Source organism: Cervus canadensis, chromosome 4 (assembly GCF_019320065.1).
Source record: "Cervus canadensis isolate Bull #8, Minnesota chromosome 4, ASM1932006v1, whole genome shotgun sequence".
NCBI classification, from domain to species: Eukaryota; Metazoa; Chordata; class Mammalia; order Artiodactyla; family Cervidae; genus Cervus; species Cervus canadensis.
Genome location: NC_057389.1, coordinates 103,865,537 through 103,885,897, shown reverse-complemented (window position 1 = coordinate 103,885,897; position 20,361 = coordinate 103,865,537). Strand labels below are relative to the sequence as shown.

Genomic DNA, 20,361 nt, shown 5'->3' with positions numbered 1-20,361 from the left:
ACAACCCTTGTTTATCCTTGGGCTCAGTCACGCTGTCCTGTCTGACTCTTTGTGACTGCAGCCCATCAGGGTCCTCTGTCTGTGGGATTTTCCAGGCAAGAATATTGGAGTGGGTAGCCACTTCCTTCTCCAGGGCATCTTCCTGACCCAGGGAAGGAACCCGCATCTCTTGTGTCTCCTGTATTGCAGGTGGATTCTTTACCGCTGAGCCCCTGGGGAAGCCCCGTTTATCCTCACTCTAGCCCATTTGCAGATGAGGAAGCTGAAGCTTGGGAGGCCTGACTTTCTTGGGGCTAGGAGGTAGTCCTAGGGCATGAGCCTTGCTCATGGAAGCTCAGCCCCACTGTGTGGGGGGCTCTGCCTCAGGGTTTGCATCTATGTCTTTACCTCTAGCCAGGGCCCTGAGGAGGCTGAGTGTCTCTAGACTCAGTTTTTCCATCTGTGAAATGGGGCACCTGGGGTAAGAGTCTCAGGATCATTGAGAGGGGGCCCATTGATTTACCCCATCTCCAATGGTCTCTTCCATCTGTACATTTCTCTATCTTCGTGTCTCTCATTTCTCTCTCTGTCTCTGCCCCTCCCCAGACCTCAGAGCTACTCCACCCGTGGCCTGGCCTGGGCCCTGCTGCCAATGAAGGCTGTTCTGTGTAGGATCACAGGGTCCCTGTCCCCACTGTGCCAGGCCTGGAACACTGCCTCTTTGTTCCAGTGGCTCTGACTTCATGGCCTGCTGGGCGCCTGACCCTGGCCGGCCCAGCTGCCTCTCGGAACTGCTCTCAGAAAAAGTGCTTCCTCCCACCCTCTCCAGGCCTCAGTTTCCCCAGATGCTTTTCCCCAGGAGAGACCCTTATCCTGTTTTTTGTCCACCTGGGTTCTGAGAACAGCTTTTTTTTTAGGTGAAAATCACACAACATATAATGAACTGTGCTCATATATACAATTCAGTGGCACTTAGAATATTCACTGTATTGTACAATGATCACCTCTATTTAGTTCCAAAACATTTCCAGCATCCCCAAAGGCAACCCCATCCCCATGGACAGTCACTCCTCATCCCCTCCCCCAGCCCCTGGCAATCACTATTCTACCTTCTGTCTCTGTGGATTTACCTGTTCTGGACGTTTTATATACACAGAATCGTACAACGTGTGGGCTGCTGGGTCTGACTTTTTCCACTCAGGGTGTTGCTTTGGGGGTGCTATCCACTTTTTGTAGCATGGATCTGCTCTTTTGCATGGACATTTTGGACCTTTGTTGACAGTGGAGACAGAAGATCAGAAACTGAGACAACTCCATCCCCCCTCACCCCCGTCCCCAACCTCCCCATCTCTGGCCGAGAGACAGACACAGAGAAAAGACTAAGTTGAATCTAAAGGAAATTCTTCGGACATGGGACCCAGGGTGCCCTGAGGTTTGAGTTTGGGAAGCGATGAGGTGGACCCTTTGGGGGTGTCCAGCCTACAGAAAGCACTTCATAACAATTTGTCAGGAGAGTGAACTCGGACGTCCAAAGGCCCCTGGCCTCTCACTTAGCTCCTGGATCTCAGAAGTGGGCCAGAGAGGGCTGGCTGCTGCTGCCAAGCCGCTTCAGTCATGTCCGACTCTGTGCGACCCCAGAGACAGCAGCCCACCAGGGTTCCCCATCCCTGGGATTCTCCAGGCAAGAACACTGGAGTGGGGCACCATTGCCTTCTGCAAGAGAGGGCTGGAGACCTAGCCAAGTACACAGAACCCCAGGCCACCCACGGGACTCTCACCTGGAGCCAGCAGAGAAGACCCCAGACCCTCAGGGGGTCTAGCTCAGGGTCTAGGGCTCAGGGGGGTTTGTGGCCTAGTTGAGGCCACCACCCCCAAGCTGACTTCCTGGGTTTCTCTTTCACTTTGACTTGCCCTGGGAGGGGCCAGGTCTCATAACCTTTTTTTTTTTTAATCTCCTTAGTCTTTCTTTGTTAGCTTCAGCGTGCTCCTAGATGAGGAAGGACCTGGTGGCTGGGGCCTCACCGGCAGCACAGAAGTTCCTCTGCGACTGCTGAGGTCTTCCAGGACCGGATGGGGCAGTGGGTGTTCAAGCTGGCTGCCCTCCTTCTCCTCTTGCTCCGCAGACAGGGCGGTGAGTCCCTACCCTGACAATTCACCTCTTCTCACTGCAGGTGGTGGGGCTGTGTGTACGTGGGGGGCTGTGCACTGGGGTCCAGGGTTGGTCCTGTGTGCCTCGGTCTTCCCCTCTGTCAAATGGGACGTCAGTGATTATGGCTTCTGATGTCAGACTTGGGCATTTCCTCCCCGGTCTTGATTTTGTCTTCTGTACTTTGCGCTTAGTCACTCTGTTGTGTCCAACCCTTTGTGACCCCAGGGACTGTGGCCCACCAGGCTCTTCTGCCATTGGGGATTCTCCAGGCAAGAATACTGGAGGGGGTTGCCATGCCCTCCTCCAGGGGATCTTCCTGACCCAGAAACCGAACCAGGGTCTCCTGAATTGCAGGCAGATTCTTTATCAGCTGAGCCACCAGGGTGGAGTGGGCTAAATCTCTGAATCTTTCCCACTTCCCAGAGTTTAGTGAGGCGTAGCTAAGGAAGGGATAAAGAGCAAGTATGTGTATAATAGATATGTATCATATCTAGTGTGTGTAACATACATACTGTCTCTCCATCTTGTGGAATCCAATGGGAAAGGACTCAGCCCTTTCTAAGAGCCAAGTTTGGACTGTCATCCCAACTCTGCTGTTGCATAAACTTAAAGTTGGCTAAGTTTCTTGTGCCTCAGTTTCCCTCTCTGTAAACTGGAGATCAGCAAGGTTTCGGGACTTTTGGAGGTCAGGCAGGCCTAGAGACCAGCAAAAGAGAGAGGGCAGAGGACCCTGAGTTGCTTTAGAGGAGCAGTCTGAGAAGCAGATGGGTGAAGGGATGGATGACTGGATGGGCAGATGAGTGGATGGGTGAGTAAATGGATAGATGAGTGGATGGATGGATGGGTGAATGGATGTGCGGATAGATGGAAAGACAGATAGATGGCTGGATAGATAACTAAGTGGATGGGAGGATGGATGGATGGATAGAAAGGTGGATGGATGGATGGGGGGTGCATAGATGGGAAAGCGGACAGGTGTGTGGATGATCCCTGGGTGAGCGCCTCTCCCTCTGCAGTGAAAGGCTGAGACTGTCATTATCTCTTCATTGCCTTTGCAGCTGAAGCCTGCGGTACCATCGGATGCTGTTTTCAGAGCCCACCATACCCAGATGCAGACTCAGGTCTGGGCAGTTCCCCATCGTGGGAGGGAGGGCTGGTGCTGGGCTCTGACTGAGCCATCCCTAGCAGCCCCTCCCTTAACTCCTTCCTGCTCAGCCAAAGACTGGGGTCTTGGGAGCCCTGACCTGACACCCTGACAGCCTGTCCTCATCAAACTCAGCGCAGTCATCCACCTCTGTAAGCTTTGCTCCATAACAGAGTCACAGGACTGTATGTGTCTGTCCTGACTGGTCAGCATGTGGGGTCACACAGCTGTTAACCATTTTGCCCCCCCTGAAGCAAGCATTGCTGGAACGCTGATGCTTATAACAAATTCACTAATCTGCCCCTGGGCAGGCGTTCCGTCTGTTCTTTTGTTCAAGAGATATTTACTGAACAGTTACTATGTGCAGACACGGTCCTGGATGTGAAGGAGTCAGCTGCGAACCCCGCTGTCCTCCTGGGGTCCCAGCCTAGTGCCGTGATGGACAACGGTCACACTAATGCATATCCTGTGTGTAATGAAATAAACAGAGCAGAATGGGAGGTGGAGAGGGAAGGGGCTGCTTCAAATAACCTAGTGTTGAGGCGGTGGCTCTGAAGGAGAAATTGGAATGTGACGATCAGGGGCAAGGGCGTTTCAGGCAGAGGGCACAGCGCTTGCAAAGGCCCTGAGGTAGGAGTGAGTCTGATATGATTGAACACCAGGGAGGAGGCCGAGGTGGCTGGGGCAGGACATGCAGGGGAGACGGCAGGAGACAGGTGCGAAGGGTGGTGGAAGGCGCTGGAAGCCACAGCGCGTTTAAGCTGAGGTCATGCTGGGCTGCATAAGTGTCACAAGGTGCCTCCCTGAGTTGTGTCAGCGTGGGGACACCCCCTCCCTGACACTGTAGCCTGTTCTCAAACCTCCAGGCTCAGCTTCAGGCCCCCGGGACCTGAGCTGCTACAGGGTATTCAGCAGCGCTGGTTATGAATGTTCCTGGGAGTACGAGGGCCCTGCAGCTGGAGTCAGCCACTTCCTCAGATGCTGGTGAGGATGCTACCCTCTGCTCCGCGATCCCCGCCTCTGCTCTCAGGGTCTGGGCCCCTTCCTGGGCCTCGGCCGGGGCTCCCTGTTGTGGGCGCTCAGCACGGGTGGGTACCCAGTTTGGGCGGCAGTTAGGACCCCTCTGTCCTTCATCCTCACCCTCTCACTTATTCATACTTCTATTCACTCATCCACCCATTCATTTCTTCCTTCCCTCATGACAGGCCTTGTTAGGAGAGTCTGGGGTCCTCCAAAACCCTTAGTCCCAGGCTGATCCCCGAGAAGCCCCCAGGCTGGGGAGGAGGGCTGAAAGGGGCAGGAAAGGACAGTGGGATGTGATGTACGGCATCCACTGCGGCCACTGAGACTCAGCACCACACCTTCCTTCCCACAGCCTCCAGTCAGGCCGCTGTTGCTACTTTGCCACAGGCTCGGCCACCAAGCTGCAGTTCTCCGACCAGGATGGCATATCCGTGCTCCACAATGTCACTCTCTGGGTGGAATCCCGGGCCGCCAACCGGACAGAGAAGTCCCCCAACATTACCCTGAACCTCTACAGATCAGGTCAGCACCCTGTTCTCCTCCCCACTACCCTCTCCTCACCCAGAGAAGCTTCTGGTCCCCAGGCCAAGACCTGGGCGGGGGATTCTGGGCCCCTGGCAAGGGGCTGGATAGTGCCAGCTGTTTTCCCATCCAACACTGCCCTGTGACTTGGCACAGTCTTTCATGGCCCCCTTACTGATCCCCTACTGCTGGACATTTAGGTAGCTCTGGTTTCTCCTTGATACCGTAATGCTCCCAAGATCCTGCTGGGTCTTTAAAATCTGTTTTTGTTAGTCAACAACACACCCTTGGTTTAGATGTATTGAGCTGCCACTGTGTGCCATGCTCAGTCATAAAGGACACAGACAAGGCCAGAGGAGGTCAGAGCCCAGGGCTGGGACGAGGGAGAGGTGAGTGAGACACCCTCCTTGGCCACAAAATTTAAGGCAGGGGTGGTGGCAAAAACCTCAGTAGTCAAGATAAACAGTATGATGATGCAATGTTTAAAAAAACCAATATTGATGCAAAAAAAAAAAAAAGAAGCCATGATGAACAAAATATCAAGATTTTAAATAAAGAGAGGATCTGATCCTGTATTTGTACCACCCTGCCTCACTCTCCTTACCCTAATCCCAACCCTATCCCTGCTTCATGGAGCCCAGATTCAAGTAGGGTGATGGACAAGGCATGACCATTACACATGATGAGATACTGCTGGCAGATCAGGAAGGCCCTTGGCTCAAGCTGAGCCTTTGAAGGATGAAAAAGGTCCAGCAGGAATAAAGGTAGGGAAGTGTGGTCCAGGCAGCAAGTGCCAAGGCCCTCAGGTAGAATCAAACACCATATGACCAAAAGACAGGAAGGGTGACATGTCTCTCCTTAAGTCAGGCTCACTTCACTCCCTGAAATGAATTTAAAAAGTTAGCAGGAGTTCCCCAATAGTCCTCCAGAAACATAGAACCAGTTAATTACCCTCTCATCAGCAATTTACAGAAGTATGTCTCACCATAGCTTTGCCAGCAATGAGTATTAATATTTTAAAGATATTTTTACTAACAGGATCCTGTGTATAAATCTTGACTCTTTGACTCATAGAATCCCAGGTGGAGATGGAACTTGCTAGGGTGGGCCTTGGGGGCTTCTCTGGACCAGGAGGATCATGTGCAGGTTTTCTGGGATTTTCAGGACCAACAACTCACACACGCCCCTGCTTCCCTTCCTCAACCCCCACCTCTGCTTCCAGTTAAATATGACCCACCCCCAGGAAACATCAAGGTGTCCAAGTCGGCAGGGAAGCTGCGTATGGAGTGGGAGACCCCAGCCCGCCAGGATGGTGCCGAGGTGCAGTTCCGGCACCGCACACCTGGCGGCCCGTGGAAGCTGGTGAGTTTATTCCGAGATCAGCGGTTTGCTCAGGGCACAGGGCACCTTCACATTTCCCCCATCAGCTTTGCAGTCTGCATCTATCACCCCTTCCACCTGGCCTCTACTCTTGCCCCATATTTAGCCTCTGGGGTCTGTCTCTGATTTGAAGATCTGATTATGACTGCCCTTGCTCGCACAAACCAGGGATTGAACCTGCATCCCCTGAGTTAGAAGGCGGGTTCCCAAGCACTGAATCACCGTGGAAGTCCTTCATTTGCTTTTCCGAGGATGTCCTCTTGCTGTTCCCAGATCCAATCCAGGGTTCTACGTGGCATTTAGCAAAATAATTGTTGAAGATTTCAAAAGAGTTAACTAATATTTTCAACACCAAATGTAAAATCATGTATAAATATGATCTCATTTTAGGGTGACTGTGGACGTCAGGATGATGCTGGCTTTGGTGAGAATAATAATGAACAGTGACAGAAGCAGCAAGTTAGCATTAATTAGGCACCCACTGTGTGCTATGCTAAGTCAGTTCAGTCGTGTCTGACTCTGCGACCCTATGGACTGTAGCCCACCAGGCTCCTCTGTCCATGGGATTCTCCAGGCAAGAATACTGGGTGGATTGCCAAGCCCTCCTCCATGGGATCTTCCCAATGCAGGGATCAAAACTGTGTCTCCTGAAATTCCTGCATTGCAGGCAGATTCTTTACTGCAGAGCCACTGGAGAAGCCCCAACTGTGTCTTAGGCCCAGGGCTGAATTCTTTGTAGACTTGTATGTGCCTCTTTGTAGTTCAATATTGGATGATTCCCATTTCACAGGGGAGGAAACACAGGCTTGGGCTTGAGAAGCCATTGGCCAAGGTCACACCCCAAGGAATGGTATTGCTAAGACTCGAACCCCAGACAGTGTAAGACGTGGGTGATCCTTGAGGCCCCAGAACACAGGACTTGGCCTATTCTGACAGTCCTTGTCCCCAGGGTCTGGCACGCAGTTAACTCTCAATAATTGCATGGACGCAGTTGATGCTCAATAAGTGCACATACAGTTGGCGCTTAATATGTACATGATGGCTAAGTGACCATCCCAAGCTCCGGGCACTCCTAGCTGTGGGACAGCCCCTTGGCCTGAGGTTTGTTCTGCTTCTCCTCAGAGTCATGCCTCTGCCCCTTGGAGATGGACATGGCCCAGGAATTCCAGCTGCGGCGGCGTCTGGGGCCAGGGGTCCCCGGAGGTCCGTGGAGCAGTTGGAGCAGCCCTGTGTGCATCCCCCCTGGTGAGAAAACCCTGGGCCCCAGGAAGGGAGACAGGCATCCGAAAGATGGTAGTGGGATTAGAAATAAGGTGATGGGTGTGAGAAATAAGGTGGCGGGAGAAATTAGGGGAAACTGGTGCCAGGTGACAGGGCAGTGAGCAAGTTCCACTTTATAGAATGCAGCCAACCCACAATCTAAAAAGAAGACATTTCTCGGTCCTTCTCTCCTTCCAATTAGTTTAGTGGGTTTTGTCCTGGGAAAGCTGAACAAGGAGTTGATGGGTGCAAGTGGCTGTGTTGTGAAGATGGATTTTCCCAAACAACACAGGACGCTGGAGCCTGGGCAGTTCCAGAGGGGAGATGTAGCCCAAGGTGGGGGGTGGAAGCGGGAGATGGGGTAACTGTCAATATTTGGCCCCCACCCTTTGAACTAACTGGAGCTTCCTCCTGCCCTCCCAACAGTGTATCTGCTTGGAAACAACTCCAGTAGTTGCTTCCAGATTTTTAAAAAAAAACTGTAGTATTTAAAAAAAAAGGACATTATATAAAATTGACCGTTTGAACCATTTTTAGCCAATTGCATCAAGTATATCCACCCTCATGAGGTGGATCTCCGTGTTTGCAGATTCTGAAAACTATGTAACCCACGGAATCCTGTGTTTCATGGGGGGTGGCGGGGCGGGGAAGGTCCCATGTCTCCATCCAGGGTCTGCGGGAGGTTGTCAGCAAGGGAACCATCCCCAGTGTCACCGTCTTGCTGTCTCATTGCAGAAACCCCTCCACAGGCTACGATGAACTTCTCAATAGAGCCTCTTCGCTCAGATGGGAGGAGGCAGGTGACCTTGAGTGAGCAGGTAACAGGGTTGTCATTGGGCTATGGGTTAGCCTGGGAAGAGAGAGAAGGAAACAAGAGGCTACAGTGGAAGTGTGTAAAACTCAGGGAGATGAACTGTGAAGGTGATTGAGACCGGAAAGACTGTAGGTTGAAATCTGAAGGTAATGGGGAGCCATGGGAGGTGTGTGAGCTGAGGAATATGGCTGGACTCAGGTGTTCACAGGCTCCCTCTGGTGGCCATCAGCAGAATAAATTGTGGGGGGCTCGGGTGGACGCTGGGAGGCCAGGAAGTAGCTGACTCTGTTGGTCTGGATGGGAGATAATCTCTTTGAAGTCCCCCAAACAACTCATTAAGTATAGTCAAATGTACCTATTTTACAGAGAAGGAAACTAAGGCACAGAGGAAAAGTTTCCTGCCTGAGTCAGGGACAAAAACATAGGTTTCAAGCCCTAATTTCACCATAATTGATTCAGCCAGATCCCCAGTGACCTGTCACAGTAAAGTTATAGCGAAGCTCCTTCTCTTCCTAGGTTTCCTATAATTTGAATTCTTTTTCTTAGAAAAAATTTTCAGACTTGAGGTAACTGGGTTCAAAGATGGAAACTTTTTTCCCCTGGCCTTCAGTGGGTTTTTCCAAATTATTCTTCCCCCAAACCAATGATCAGTGAATGTGTCAGTTTCCCAACAGTGCTGCCAGCCCTGGGGTTTACTAGTTTGTAAATTTTTGCTCAAGTCATCATGTGGGCCTGTGGATGAGTCTGTGTTCACAGGCTGATTCCTGATGTCAACCCATGGGGACAAGGAGCATGTTCAGGTCCCCAAAAAACCATCTCTGACACTCACAGCTGGCCCAGCTGGAGCTTCCGGAAGGCTGCCTTGGGCCTGACTCTGGCGTGGAGGTGACCTACCACGTCCACCTGCACATGCTGTCCTGCCCATGCAAGACCAAGGCCAAGAGGACTCTGCGCCTGAAGAAAAAGCTCGTCCTCTCGGGTGGTGCCTATGATCTGGCCGTCGTTTCCCGGAATCGCTTTGGCCTTGGCCCCAATCAGACATGGAACATTCCTGCCTGCACCCACTCAGGTGCCTTTGGCTGGGTGGTGGGAGGGCCCCTTGGAGCTGAGCACATACTCTGAACCTCAGCTAGACTAGGTGAGGCAAGCAAAGCACAAAAATTTAAGGGGGTGTCTAATTTAGGAGTGTATCGAAAGTTAGTAATCAAAAATGCATAGTGTTTTAAAAAAGGCATAGAGTTATAATGTAATAGTTCAAAAAATAATCTCACGGGCAAACTACAGCTCAGGTCAAACATTTGTTTTTGTAAATAAAGTTTTATTGGGACCAGGGGCAGGATCAGGGTGTCAAGTGAGGCTGGGTTGTACAAGAACAGGGTTGATCCTGTCTTCATTTAAAATCTAGGCAATTTGCTCACTTTATACACAGGCATACGTATATTAAGGGCTTTCCAGGTGGCGCTAGTGGTAAAGAACCTGCTTGCCAAAGCAGTTTCCATCCCTGGGTCGGGAAGATCACCCCGGAGGACCGCATGGCAACCCACTCCAGTATCCTTGCCCGGATAATCCCATGGACAGAGGAGCCTGGCAGGCTATGGTCCATAGGGTCACAGAGCTGGACACAACTGAAGTGACTTAGCATGCACGCATGCACATACATATATTAAATATATACATATATTTACACATAATGAAAAAATCAATGGTGATGATGTGGATGAAAAGGAATCCTTGCACGCTATTGGCAGGAATGTAAGTTGGTGCAGCCACTAGGGAAAACAGAAGGCAGATTCCTCAAAAGATTAAGACTAGGACTACCATGAAAAGTGAAAGTGTTAGTTGCTCAGTCGTGTCTGACTCTTTGCGACCCCATGGACCTGCCAGGCTCCTCTGTCCATGGAATTCTCCAGACAAAAATACTGGAGTGGGTAGTTATTCCCTTCTCCAGGGGATCTTCCCAACCCAGGGATCAAACCCAGGTCTCCTACATTGCAGGCAGATTCTTTACCATCTTTGCGCTATATGATTCAGCAATTCTGTTTCTGTGTATTTATCCAGAGCAAAGAAAAACATAATTGGAAACAATATATGCACCCCTATGTTCATGGCAGCGTTATTCACAATAGCCAAGATATGGGAACATCCTAAATGATCGTCAATGGAGCAAAAAGATGTGGTTCATGTATACAATGGAAAACTGCTCAGCCATAAAAAAGAATGAAATGCTGGCATTTGTGACAACATGTATGGACCTTGAGGATATTATCCTTAGTGAAATAAGTCAGATGGAGAAGGACAGATACGCTATCATTTCTCTCAGCTGTGGAATATAAAAACCAACCAACAAACCAAACAAACTAACTGACTAACCAAGTAAATAAATGGACAGACCAAAACAAACATGTAGGTAGAGAGAAAAGAGTTGTGGTTACCAGAGGGGAAGAGGTGGAGGAGGGGAGGGGTAAAGAGGATCAACTCTATGGTGATAGATGGAAACTAAATTTTCTACGGTGAGCACACAGTAGACTATTCAGAAGTTGAAATATAATGTTGTGCTCATGAAACATATACTATTATAAACCAACATTACCCCAATAAAAAATAAATCTAAAATTTAAAAAATCAAGATCTATGTGTATGCATATACACAAATATTTTATTGAGGGAAGGTTCACATATCAAAATGAACCATTTTAACAAGCACAATTTGGTGCACTAATTACATTCACAGTGTTATACAACCATCACCTCATCTAGTTCCAGGACATTTCATCACCCCCAAAAGGAGACCCTGTCCCCACTAGCAGTGACTTCCCATCCCCTCCCCCAGCCTCTGATTATCATTAATCTCCTTTCTGTCTCTGTGGATTTTCCTGGGCTTTTTCATAGAAACTGATCATGCGCTTTGTGATCTTTTGTGTCTGGTTTCTTTCACTCAGCCTGATGTCTCCAGGATTCAACCACATTGTATCACATGTCATGCTTCATCCTTTTTTATGGCTAATATTTCTCTGTGTGGATGGGCCACATTTCATCTGTCAGTTTTTCCTCTGATGAACATTTAAGCTGTTTCCATTGTTTGGCAATCCTGAATAGTACTCAGTAGATATTTTTCCATTCATTTCTATTTTAAAAAAAATATTGCATTAAAAGAGCATTGATACTGATGACTGAATTCTTTGACACCTCCTTAAATTTCATGCCAGAGATAAGTGCCCTGCTTGCTTCACCTTAGTCCTGATCCTACTGAGCACCCAGCAGGGTGGTTACGATGATGCCCATTTCAGAGATGGGACGACTGAGGCTCAGGCAGATGCAGCCACTTGCCAGGGTGGCACGTCAGGGAGTCTGTCAGTTCCTGGTCTGGTTTGGGCCATGGCCTTGCTATGTGACCTTAAGCTGGTGGCTCTCTGTCTTTGAGCCTCAGTTTTTATATCATGGATATAATTTGATATGATGTGGCATGATATTGATATGATTTATATCATTGATCATGGTGACCATAAAACAGCCCTGGCCTGGTGCATAGAGTCAGAACTCAAATGATAGCTGTTCTCTCTAGAATTGGAAGCAGTACCCACCTCTCAGGTTGGTGCAGATACGCTTGCTGTAGGGAGTGGCAGAGATGAGCCCAAGAGGGCTGAGTGGGTGTGTCCTCGGAGCGCTGGTCCGAGGAGGACGCCCCTCCCCCACCACAGCCACCCACGGCCGCAGGGCGAGGCGGGTGGTGGGCGGCCAGGCATCTGCTGGAGCGTCGCTTACCAGCCTGGCAGGGTAGAAGTGGTATCATAGGGAGCTCTGATGGTGGGCATCCTGGCAGAGAACCCGTGGTCAGGCTGGGGGAGGACTCGATTCATTCAAACGGCCGCTGCCGTCCCCTTGGTGCTGAGACCCCAACTCGGCAGCCCCCAGCGTGGGGAGACAGTCAGATACAAACACTGCCGGCCCCTGGGGGTTAGAGTTTGTCAAGAGATTGGGATGGGGCTCTCAGAGCCTTGGGTGGGTGGGTGGGGGCGGGGCATAAGATCGCTAGTCTGATGGGCCTCCGTTGTTTTCTTCCAGAACCAGGGCTTCTGAATATCACGGCTGAAGCCAACGGGACCACCATACGTTGGCCAGCCCGGGCCCAGGGGATGAGGTACTGCATTGAATGGCAGCTCCAGGGCCAGGAGGAGAACCTTGCCACCTGCATTGTGACGGCACCCCAGGACCCGGACGCCGCTGGAATGGGTACCGTAGTTTTGGTTACCCTGCATCCTCCATCAGAGCTCCCAGCCAACTCAAACCTGTAGGCATCCTCCACGTGGGGTATCTGAGGCCCAGAGAGGTCTTGCTACTTGCTCAAGGTCACACAGAAGTGGGGACAGGCCAAGACCTGTCAGACCCTCCTACGAGCGCGGAAGTCTGGAGTTTCCTGCTGCAGTCCTGGTTTGCCAGGGCTCAGCCCTGGGCAGGTTGCACCCTGGCAGGAAATGAGTCTCACGTCCCAGGGTGTTTGTTAAACACTCACTGGTGCCAGGAAAGGTGGCAACTAGCAAGATGCTAGTGGCAAATTAATGAGGCCTCTGGAGGAAAAGAGGGGGTGCTGAATGGCCCAGGCAGCCTCTTGCTCTCTGCCCTGGTCTTGGCCGGGTCCCCCAAAATCCTCAGTCTAGCTTCCAGCCAGGGGAGACAGGATGGACACAGACACCCCTGGCACCATGGAGTAAGAGCTTTGCTGGAGAAGGTGGGGAGCCTTCGGGAGAGAGCAAAAGGAAGGAATCCTGGAGGAGTCCTGGAGGAGGGGACATTGGTGCAAGGGTTTTGAGGCATGAGGAGGAGTGCTCTAAAAGTTCCTGGCAGATTGCACAGGTGCAAAGGTGGGGACACAATCTATTTACTGGCCTGGCCCTTGCTAATCCTTCCAGCAACTCACAGCTGGAGCCAAGAATCTGGGGCATTGGAACAGAAGGCATGTTACCGCATCTCCATCTTTGCCTCTGCACACCCAGAGAAGCCAACCTCATGGTCTACAGTCTTGTCCACCTACCATTTTGGAGGCAATGGTGAGTGGCCCAAACCTGCAGGGTGCTCTCCTCTGGGGATTCAGCAGTGGTCCCTGGGTATAAGGAATGGGGAAGACCATTTAGAGGCACCTATTGCCTATCAGGTGCTGGCTAAAAGCCAGACACTTAGAAGTCAGCTCAGTCAGGACATCCCTGGTGGTTCAGTGGTTAAGATTCTGCTTCTACTGCAGGGGGTGCGAGTTCAATCCCTGGTCAGGGAACTAAGATCCCACATGCCTCATGGAGAGGCCAAAAAAAAAGTCAACTCAGTCGACTTCTAAGACACCCCAAGAGGCACTGCCCCATTTTATAGGTAAGAAAACTGAGGCTCAGGAGAAGTGATGGTACCAGAGTAGTGCAGCCAGAATTTGAACCCAGGCCCACTTGACTTGGTGGTCACGGTTCCCTGGGCCTCTGGACGGTACCAGCTGGGCAGGCAGAACATGCTGAGGCAGCACCCTTGGAAATGACCATGGCAATGGTGTGATCGCAGCCTCAGAGGCCGGAAGCCCACAGCACGTGTCGGTGAAGAAACTCAGCCAGGATTCGGTATCTGTGGACTGGACGCCATCTCTGCTGAGCACCTGCCCTGGCGTCCTGAAGGAGTACGTTGTGTACTGCCAGGAGGAGGATAGCAACCAAGTATCTGGTAGGTGAGGCAGCACGGGCCTGACTCGGCGAAGGAAGGGGTCTGGGCTTGAGTCTGCCTTGCTGTGTGACCCTGGCACCTCACTGTCCCTCGCTGGGCCTTGGTTTCCCCATCCATAAAATGATAGAGTTGGACTCATTGTTTGATTGGCCCTGACGGCAACTCCCGTGGAGCAGGAATGACTGTCCCCATTCCACAGATGGGGAAACTGAGGCCTGCAGAGGGATTCACCTGCCCAAAGGTTAAGCAAGCCTGGATTTGAACTCAGGTGCCCCTTCCTGCCGCATAAGAGGGAAAGAAATGAGGATGTGCAGGGCAGGTCTCACCATGGCTGGATCTTCCTGTCATTTCCTGCACTGGGAGCCTCATCCTCCCACTGGTTAACACAGTCTTGCAGATACAGCCTCAGCCATCCAGCTCCTGCAGCCACAGGCCAGGCCAGCAAGACCATGGGTGTACTTCCTGCCTTCTCTGCTCAAGCTCAGCACAGGGCAAGGCATGATGCCCGGGGGAGGGGAGGGGGGATGGGGGGGATGGGGGTGATGGGGGCCCTCCCGATTCAGACATGGACATCCTGCCACCAGTTTGGTCATCCTATGATGCTTAGAGGGAGTGTGTGCATTCATGCATGCACTGTCAGTAGCTCGGTCACGTCCGACTCTTTGCGACCCCGTGGACCATAGCCCGCCAGGCTCCTCTGTCCTTGGGATTCTCCAGGCAAGAACACTGGAGTGGGTTGCCATTTCCTCCTTCAGGGGATCTTCCTGACCCAGGGATGGAACCTGAATCTCTTGCATCTCCAACAGGTAGATTCTTTACCTACCTGGGAAGCCCCTTAGAGGGGATAAATGAAGCCTAATGGGAGTTGGTGACGTATTCCGGCACAGCCAGAAAAAGCCCTGTTTGCTGAAAACCAATTTGCCAAAAGCCAAATTGCTGAAGATTCATGCACCAATTGCCCATTTGGCCAAATGTACTGACTTCCCTGAAATTTCTTTTGAAGAATATTCCTCTTGGGTATTTACGAAGAATATGGATTTAGGGTTCTAGGAAAGTTTTTCTTCTGGACAACCACCACCAATTGTTTTCTCATTTTAAAGATTTTTATAAGGTGCTTTATTTTTTAAGTCAGCCCATTCCACAAACACTTGTTGAGGGCCTACTGTGTGCTGAGGTGGTGGGGACCCTGGGGAGGGGGAGCAACTCAGACAAAGGTAACCCTGACCCTGACCTGAAAGATGGGAAAGAGGTGGGGGAGGAAACCATGCAGTCATCTGGGGAAAGGGTAAAGCAGGCCAGGGAATCAGCCAGTGCAAAGGCCCTGAGGTTGAGGATGGAGCCTGATGCCTTTAGGGAGCTCTGAGGAGAAGGCACATGCGGCTGGCAGAGAGTGGGCTAGGAGTGAGGGAAGGGCGAACTGGTCAAAATTTGATAAAAACAGCATCATTTGCTGAATATTTTGATGAAGAATGTTTTTTCCAAATAAACTTGAGGTGAATGGGTGCATTTAGGGAAGAGTTTTCCACAAAATGACTGTGAGCCCCCACCCCCATCCTCACCTCCCAGAGTGGAGCCCAGAATAAAGGGGGTCCGGGGTTCACGGCTGCCTCCCGTCCACAGAGCTGCACATGAAGCCCACAGAGACCCAGGTCACCCTCCAAGGCCTGCGGGCTGGCACGGCTTACCAGGTGCGGGTCCGCGCAGACACGGCCAAGTGGCGGGGCGCCTGGAGCCAGCCCCTGCGCTTCACCATCGGTGAGTGAGTGACAGACGCTCATGCGTGTCTGACTCTTTGTGACCCCGTGGACTGTAGCCCGCTGGGCTCCTCTGTCCATGGGCTTCTCCAGGCAAGCATACTGGAGGGGGTTGCCACTTCCTCCTCCAGGGGATCTTCCCGACCCAGGGATCAGACATGGGTGTCCTGCATTGCAGGCAGATTCTTTACCATCTGAGCCACAAGGGAAGCCTGAGTGGAGGACGGTGGGGGGTGGACCCTGTATTTACCCAGCATGCATTGCCCCACATCCCACATCAACAAGCATTTCTGCCCTGACCCTCCAAATTTCCATTGCTCCCCATGAATCTCCCTCAGGAGCCAGTCAGCTCCCACCTCCTTCACCAGCTTCCTCTGCTGTATCTTCCTCCCATAAAGCTTTCCTCACACTCCCATGTTCTTGCCCTTGCAGGCCTCTGCCTAGAATGTTTGATCTTCTTGCCAAACTCCTATTCACCCTTCATGACTCAGCTCAAAAGCTCACTCCTTCAGGAAGCCTTCCAGGCTTCCTTCTGGGGCATCCCCTTTCCCTCCAGCTGTGACTGCCCCGCCTACCTGGCCTGACACCTTGGGAGCAGGTGGGGGTGTCTTTCTGGGCTCTGCCTCCCCCAACCTTGGAGCTACTGGGGAGAGGGAGGGAGCAGGGGTGGGTATTTACTGAGCGAATGAATGAATATGAATGAACATCTCTGATCACAAGCATAAGGAAGTCGGTGGGCTCTGTTGTCTTGGGGCATGTGGAAGTGGGAGATTTGGGGACCGAATGACCCCTGCTCTTGCCATAGTCCCTACCTGTTGTCCTCGCAGTGAAATCTGGTTGTAAGAGAAGCAGTGAGTCAGATTAGGTGTGTGGTGGGCAGGTCTGGGTCCAGGGGAGCAACCACACAAGCCACCCCCCCCCCCGCAGGTGATTGGAGCTACTGTGCCCTAAGCACTTAATAATGTGTGCCAGGGCTTTATCCCATAGTCACAGGGCCCCGCTTCCCAGAGGAGGAAACTGAGGCTCAGAGGGGCTCACGTTGTGTCAGGGTCAGCAGTGAGTTGATGGAGGGCCCGCCCCTCCCAGTTCCCTCCTCAGTGAGAGGCAGAAGGGGTGTCTCCCTCAGCCCAAGCTCTTCTGCTCCTAGAAGTCCAGGTTTCTGAGTTGTCCGACTGGTCCATCTTCCTCGCATCTTTGGGGAGTTTCGTGAGCATCCTTCTCCTGGGAATCTTTGGGTACCGCGGCTTGAACAGGTAACTTGCACTCCCTCCCCTGAGATGATCTGTAATAGTGATAGTATGAATAATAATAATTGTTAACTCCAAATAGGTTTTTATGTCCACTTTCAAGATGAGGAAACTGAGGCCCAGATAGTCAGGCCCAGGGCATCCAACAGTGCTGGAATTTCAACCTGGGCCTGTCAGTTTCCCTCTCCTCTGACCCCTTCGCTGCATCTTCACTCCCCTTATTGTAACCTAATGGAGATGAAAAAAATAAGTCAGAACAATTAAAACGTGAGAACAAACAGAAGCACTGACCAGTCCCTCTCTCTCCCCAGGGCTGCAAGGCACCTGTGCCCACCCCTGCCCACACCTGGTGCCAGCACTGCCATCAAGTTCTCTGGCAGCCAGGGGAAGCAGGTAAGGGCCCCTCTTTCTAACTCCAGGTCTTCTTCATTGGGTCCATATCTGGATTAGGGCTCTCAAGAGTAATGGCCATGCATTAACTCATTTTATTCTTTCCAAACCACTGGTGCAAGGACTCAAAAAAACAAAAACAAAAACAAAAAAAACCCTACCCTATTTTATAGACAAGCAAATAGAAACTCAGAGTGACCCTCATGTGGATCATTTCCTAGTAGCAGAAACAGAACTCAAGTGACTTCACAACATAACCTGATGGAGAAAAATTCTAAGGTTGTGGGCTTCAGGCATGGCTGGATCAAGGAACTAGGACTCCATCTCTTTGGGGTGCTAGCTTCCCTGCAGGCTTCTTTTCCAGGCAGGTTCAGCCTTCCTCTTGTGGAAACAGGGTATCCCTTTTTCCCATTAACTGCAGCAAAATTCTGCACCATCACTGCTTGGCCCAGCTTGGGTCACATGCCCATCCGTGAGCCTATCACTGGAACCAGGGGGCTGGAATGCTCTGATTGACTGGGCCAGGATCACATGCTGATGGCAACAACCAGCCTGGGGCTACTGCCCTGCCCAACCACATTACTCATCAGAGGAAGAAAGAGTTTTCCAAAGAGAAATGGGGACCCCTTCCTATTGATCCTTGAATTGGCTTCAAGATTTTAAAGAATTTAGCCAGAAAGGACCTGGTCCACTCCATCCTTGTGCAGATAAGAAATAAGGCCCCTCCCACAGCCTTGACCCTACCCTCCCTCTCCAGGTTTGGCAGTGGACCAGCCCAGCAGACTTCCCAGAGGAGGTGTCTCCACAAGAGGCCCTGATGGTGAATATATCCTGGGAGAAAGCCGAGGGAGCTGACATGGGCACACTTGGGCCTCTCAAGGAGAAGATGGAGCTGCCTCTGCATGCCTCTAAGCCAGCCCTGGACACAGAGCTGCTCTTGAAGGACAGGAAGCAGATGCAAGGATGTCCTGAAACTGGGGCTTTGGGGCCTGGCTGGCAGGACAGTCTGGAGGACAGCTTTGCTCAGGCGGCTAGATTCCCAATGCTGCTCCTGGGGGACCTAAGGCAGACCCCCAGGTTCGGTTCCCAGGGAGAAACAGGAACATCTGCCTCCTCTTACAGAGAAGATTGACTATTGCCACCATGACGGCTGGTTATTAAGTGTTTACTGCATACTCAGCCTGTTCTTTCCAGACACTCACGCGATGCCCTGAATCCCAGTGGCCACCCTGAGTGACATGGCTGTCCTATTGACTTATTTCAGTGAGCCTCAGTGAGGTTCAGAGAGGGCTAGTGGCTGGCCTGGGGCCACACAGCACACACAAGACTCTAATCTAGGCCAAGTGACTCAAACTACATCTTCACTCCCCAGGCTTTGGAGCCACTGTCCTCCATAGACGCTGACTCTGCCCAGCAGCAGCTGCCACAATCCTATGGTGGGAACCTTAAAAACCACCTTGAAACGGAAGTTGCTGCCCAGGGCCAGGGCCTGGCATCCATGGATTAGGGCGCTGTAGTTGGCCTGTTGAGGCGGTGTGCGGGATAGACTGAAGTGGAGCTCAAAGAGGCTCAGGCTGATCCCAGATCCTGGGCTGGGAGTCCTGTCTGAATGTGGGATCTGGGTGCAGAATTCTCTGTTGCACTGCAGGGTCTCCAGGCTTGGATGATCCAGATGTGGGGAAAAGAAGGCTAAATACTCTGAGGGAGGTGATGGCCCCTCCTTTGCCGCAGTTGCCTCGCCGGTAAAGTGGGGGTGAAAACATAAAATAAAAAAATAATAAAATGGGGAGGTCACTGCTGCTGTTCACTATATCTCATTAGAAAACTGCTGAGCAGTTCCAGAGGTACTTGGAAAAGTTGGGAGTGCTGGACATACACAAAGAACCAAAGAAACCTCATAGTGCTTTGGATTGCTTTTAAAGCATCACTCGGGAGCTGCTACCTCAGAAAATCCAGAAATAGAGCTGCTTTGCCTAGAACTGGAAAAAAATGAAAGAGAAATATGAAGTTATTGTAGGAGAAAATGAAATGAAGGAGAAAACAAAGGAGAAAACTGAGTAAACTTAGGGTGGAGAGGAAGAAACTACCTTGCTACAAGCCACAACATCTTTAGGAAGATATAGATTATTGAATTAGAGAGAGTGCAATGCAGTCATGAATGGGAATTGTTTTAGTTTTCCAGTCATTTTAAAGGTTTAGATAAAAAGAGCTTTCACTAGGTTTGATTGTATTAAATATTAAAAATCACTGAGTGGTTTTAAAAAAGATAGGATTTTTAAAAAATAAAACAAAAAGATAAGATTTTAAGCTTACTGAATCAGTAATTAAGTTTAATAGTTAACTGCTTTTGTTACTATCCAGTTGTCTTATCCCGTTTAGAATAAAATTTACCTAAACTCCAAAAATTAAAAAATAAATAAAACAATGGTGATGATCATGTAGACCTCACAAGCTGCTGGGGCGGGGGTGTCTAAGGCTTCATAAATGAGTAACAGGAGGAGGTTTGGTTGCCCCCAACCCCATTCCTCTGTCCAGGGCTCAGGCGGAGACCTGGGATTCTTCGCTCATCCTAACATCGAACACCAGAACACCCGCAGCAGACCTTTTACTCCCCAGACACACCCTGAAAGCAGGGCTTCCTCAACCTTCCCCGCCAGACCTTCCCTCATTCTTCAACGAGTTGGTGCTGACTCCCTCTACGGCCACCAGGTGGCGGCAGCGGCCGTGTCTCCCACGCCCAGTCCGCCCAGCCCCCTCCCACCTCCCAGAGAGTTTGCAAAACACACTCTTCCGGTTTCAAACGGGGACAGGGTGGAGATTAAAACTCAGAACCACTGAATTTTGTGGCAAAAGAAGATGAGACCTCTGGCTGAAGAAGGTCTGGCAGCCGGTAGGGTCGAGAATCAAGACGTCCTGGCCTTCCTCTTTGGGGTCTTCTGTTTCCCCATCCAGATGAGGACTTGGTCCAAGTACTCAACCTGCGCGCTCCTCTAGATAAACCCTCC

The 20,361-nt window shown here is 51.1% G+C and overlaps 1 protein-coding gene across 2 annotated transcripts; it reads left to right on the top strand.

Moving 5' to 3' along the window:
* The first annotated feature begins 1,939 nt into the window (after window positions 1-1,939).
* Window positions 1,940-19,123, top strand: IL12RB1 (interleukin 12 receptor subunit beta 1). Of its 2 annotated transcripts, XM_043467331.1 has the most exons (16): window positions 1,940-2,110; window positions 3,187-3,249; window positions 4,139-4,256; window positions 4,648-4,817; window positions 6,040-6,179; window positions 6,588-6,621; window positions 7,320-7,442; window positions 8,193-8,275; window positions 9,103-9,340; window positions 12,334-12,501; window positions 13,179-13,316; window positions 13,810-13,965; window positions 15,586-15,720; window positions 16,867-16,972; window positions 17,278-17,359; window positions 18,114-19,123. In XM_043467331.1, the coding sequence occupies exons 1-16, from the start codon at window positions 2,050-2,052 to the stop codon at window positions 18,486-18,488; spliced, it is 2,190 nt and encodes a 729-aa protein (XP_043323266.1). In that variant the 5' UTR covers window positions 1,940-2,049; the 3' UTR covers window positions 18,489-19,123. The 2 variants fall into 2 exon arrangements, with proteins under 2 accessions (XP_043323266.1, XP_043323267.1); XM_043467332.1 differs by lacking the exons at window positions 16,867-16,972; window positions 17,278-17,359; window positions 18,114-19,123 and adding an exon at window positions 16,152-16,852.
* Window positions 19,124-20,361: the final 1,238 nt, after the last annotated feature.

Bases quoted from the DNA above. Each gene is read 5' to 3' on its own strand.
- IL12RB1 (XM_043467331.1), top strand. From the start codon at position 2,050: ATGGGGCAGTGGGTGTTCAAGCTGGCTGCCCTCCTTCTCCTCTTGCTC. The intron at 6,180-6,587 runs GTGAGTTTATTC...ATCTCATTTTAG, and splicing joins CTGGCGGCCCGTGGAAGCTG to GGTGACTGTGGACGTCAGGA. The intron at 9,341-12,333 runs GTGCCTTTGGCT...GTTTTCTTCCAG, and splicing joins TCCTGCCTGCACCCACTCAG to AACCAGGGCTTCTGAATATC.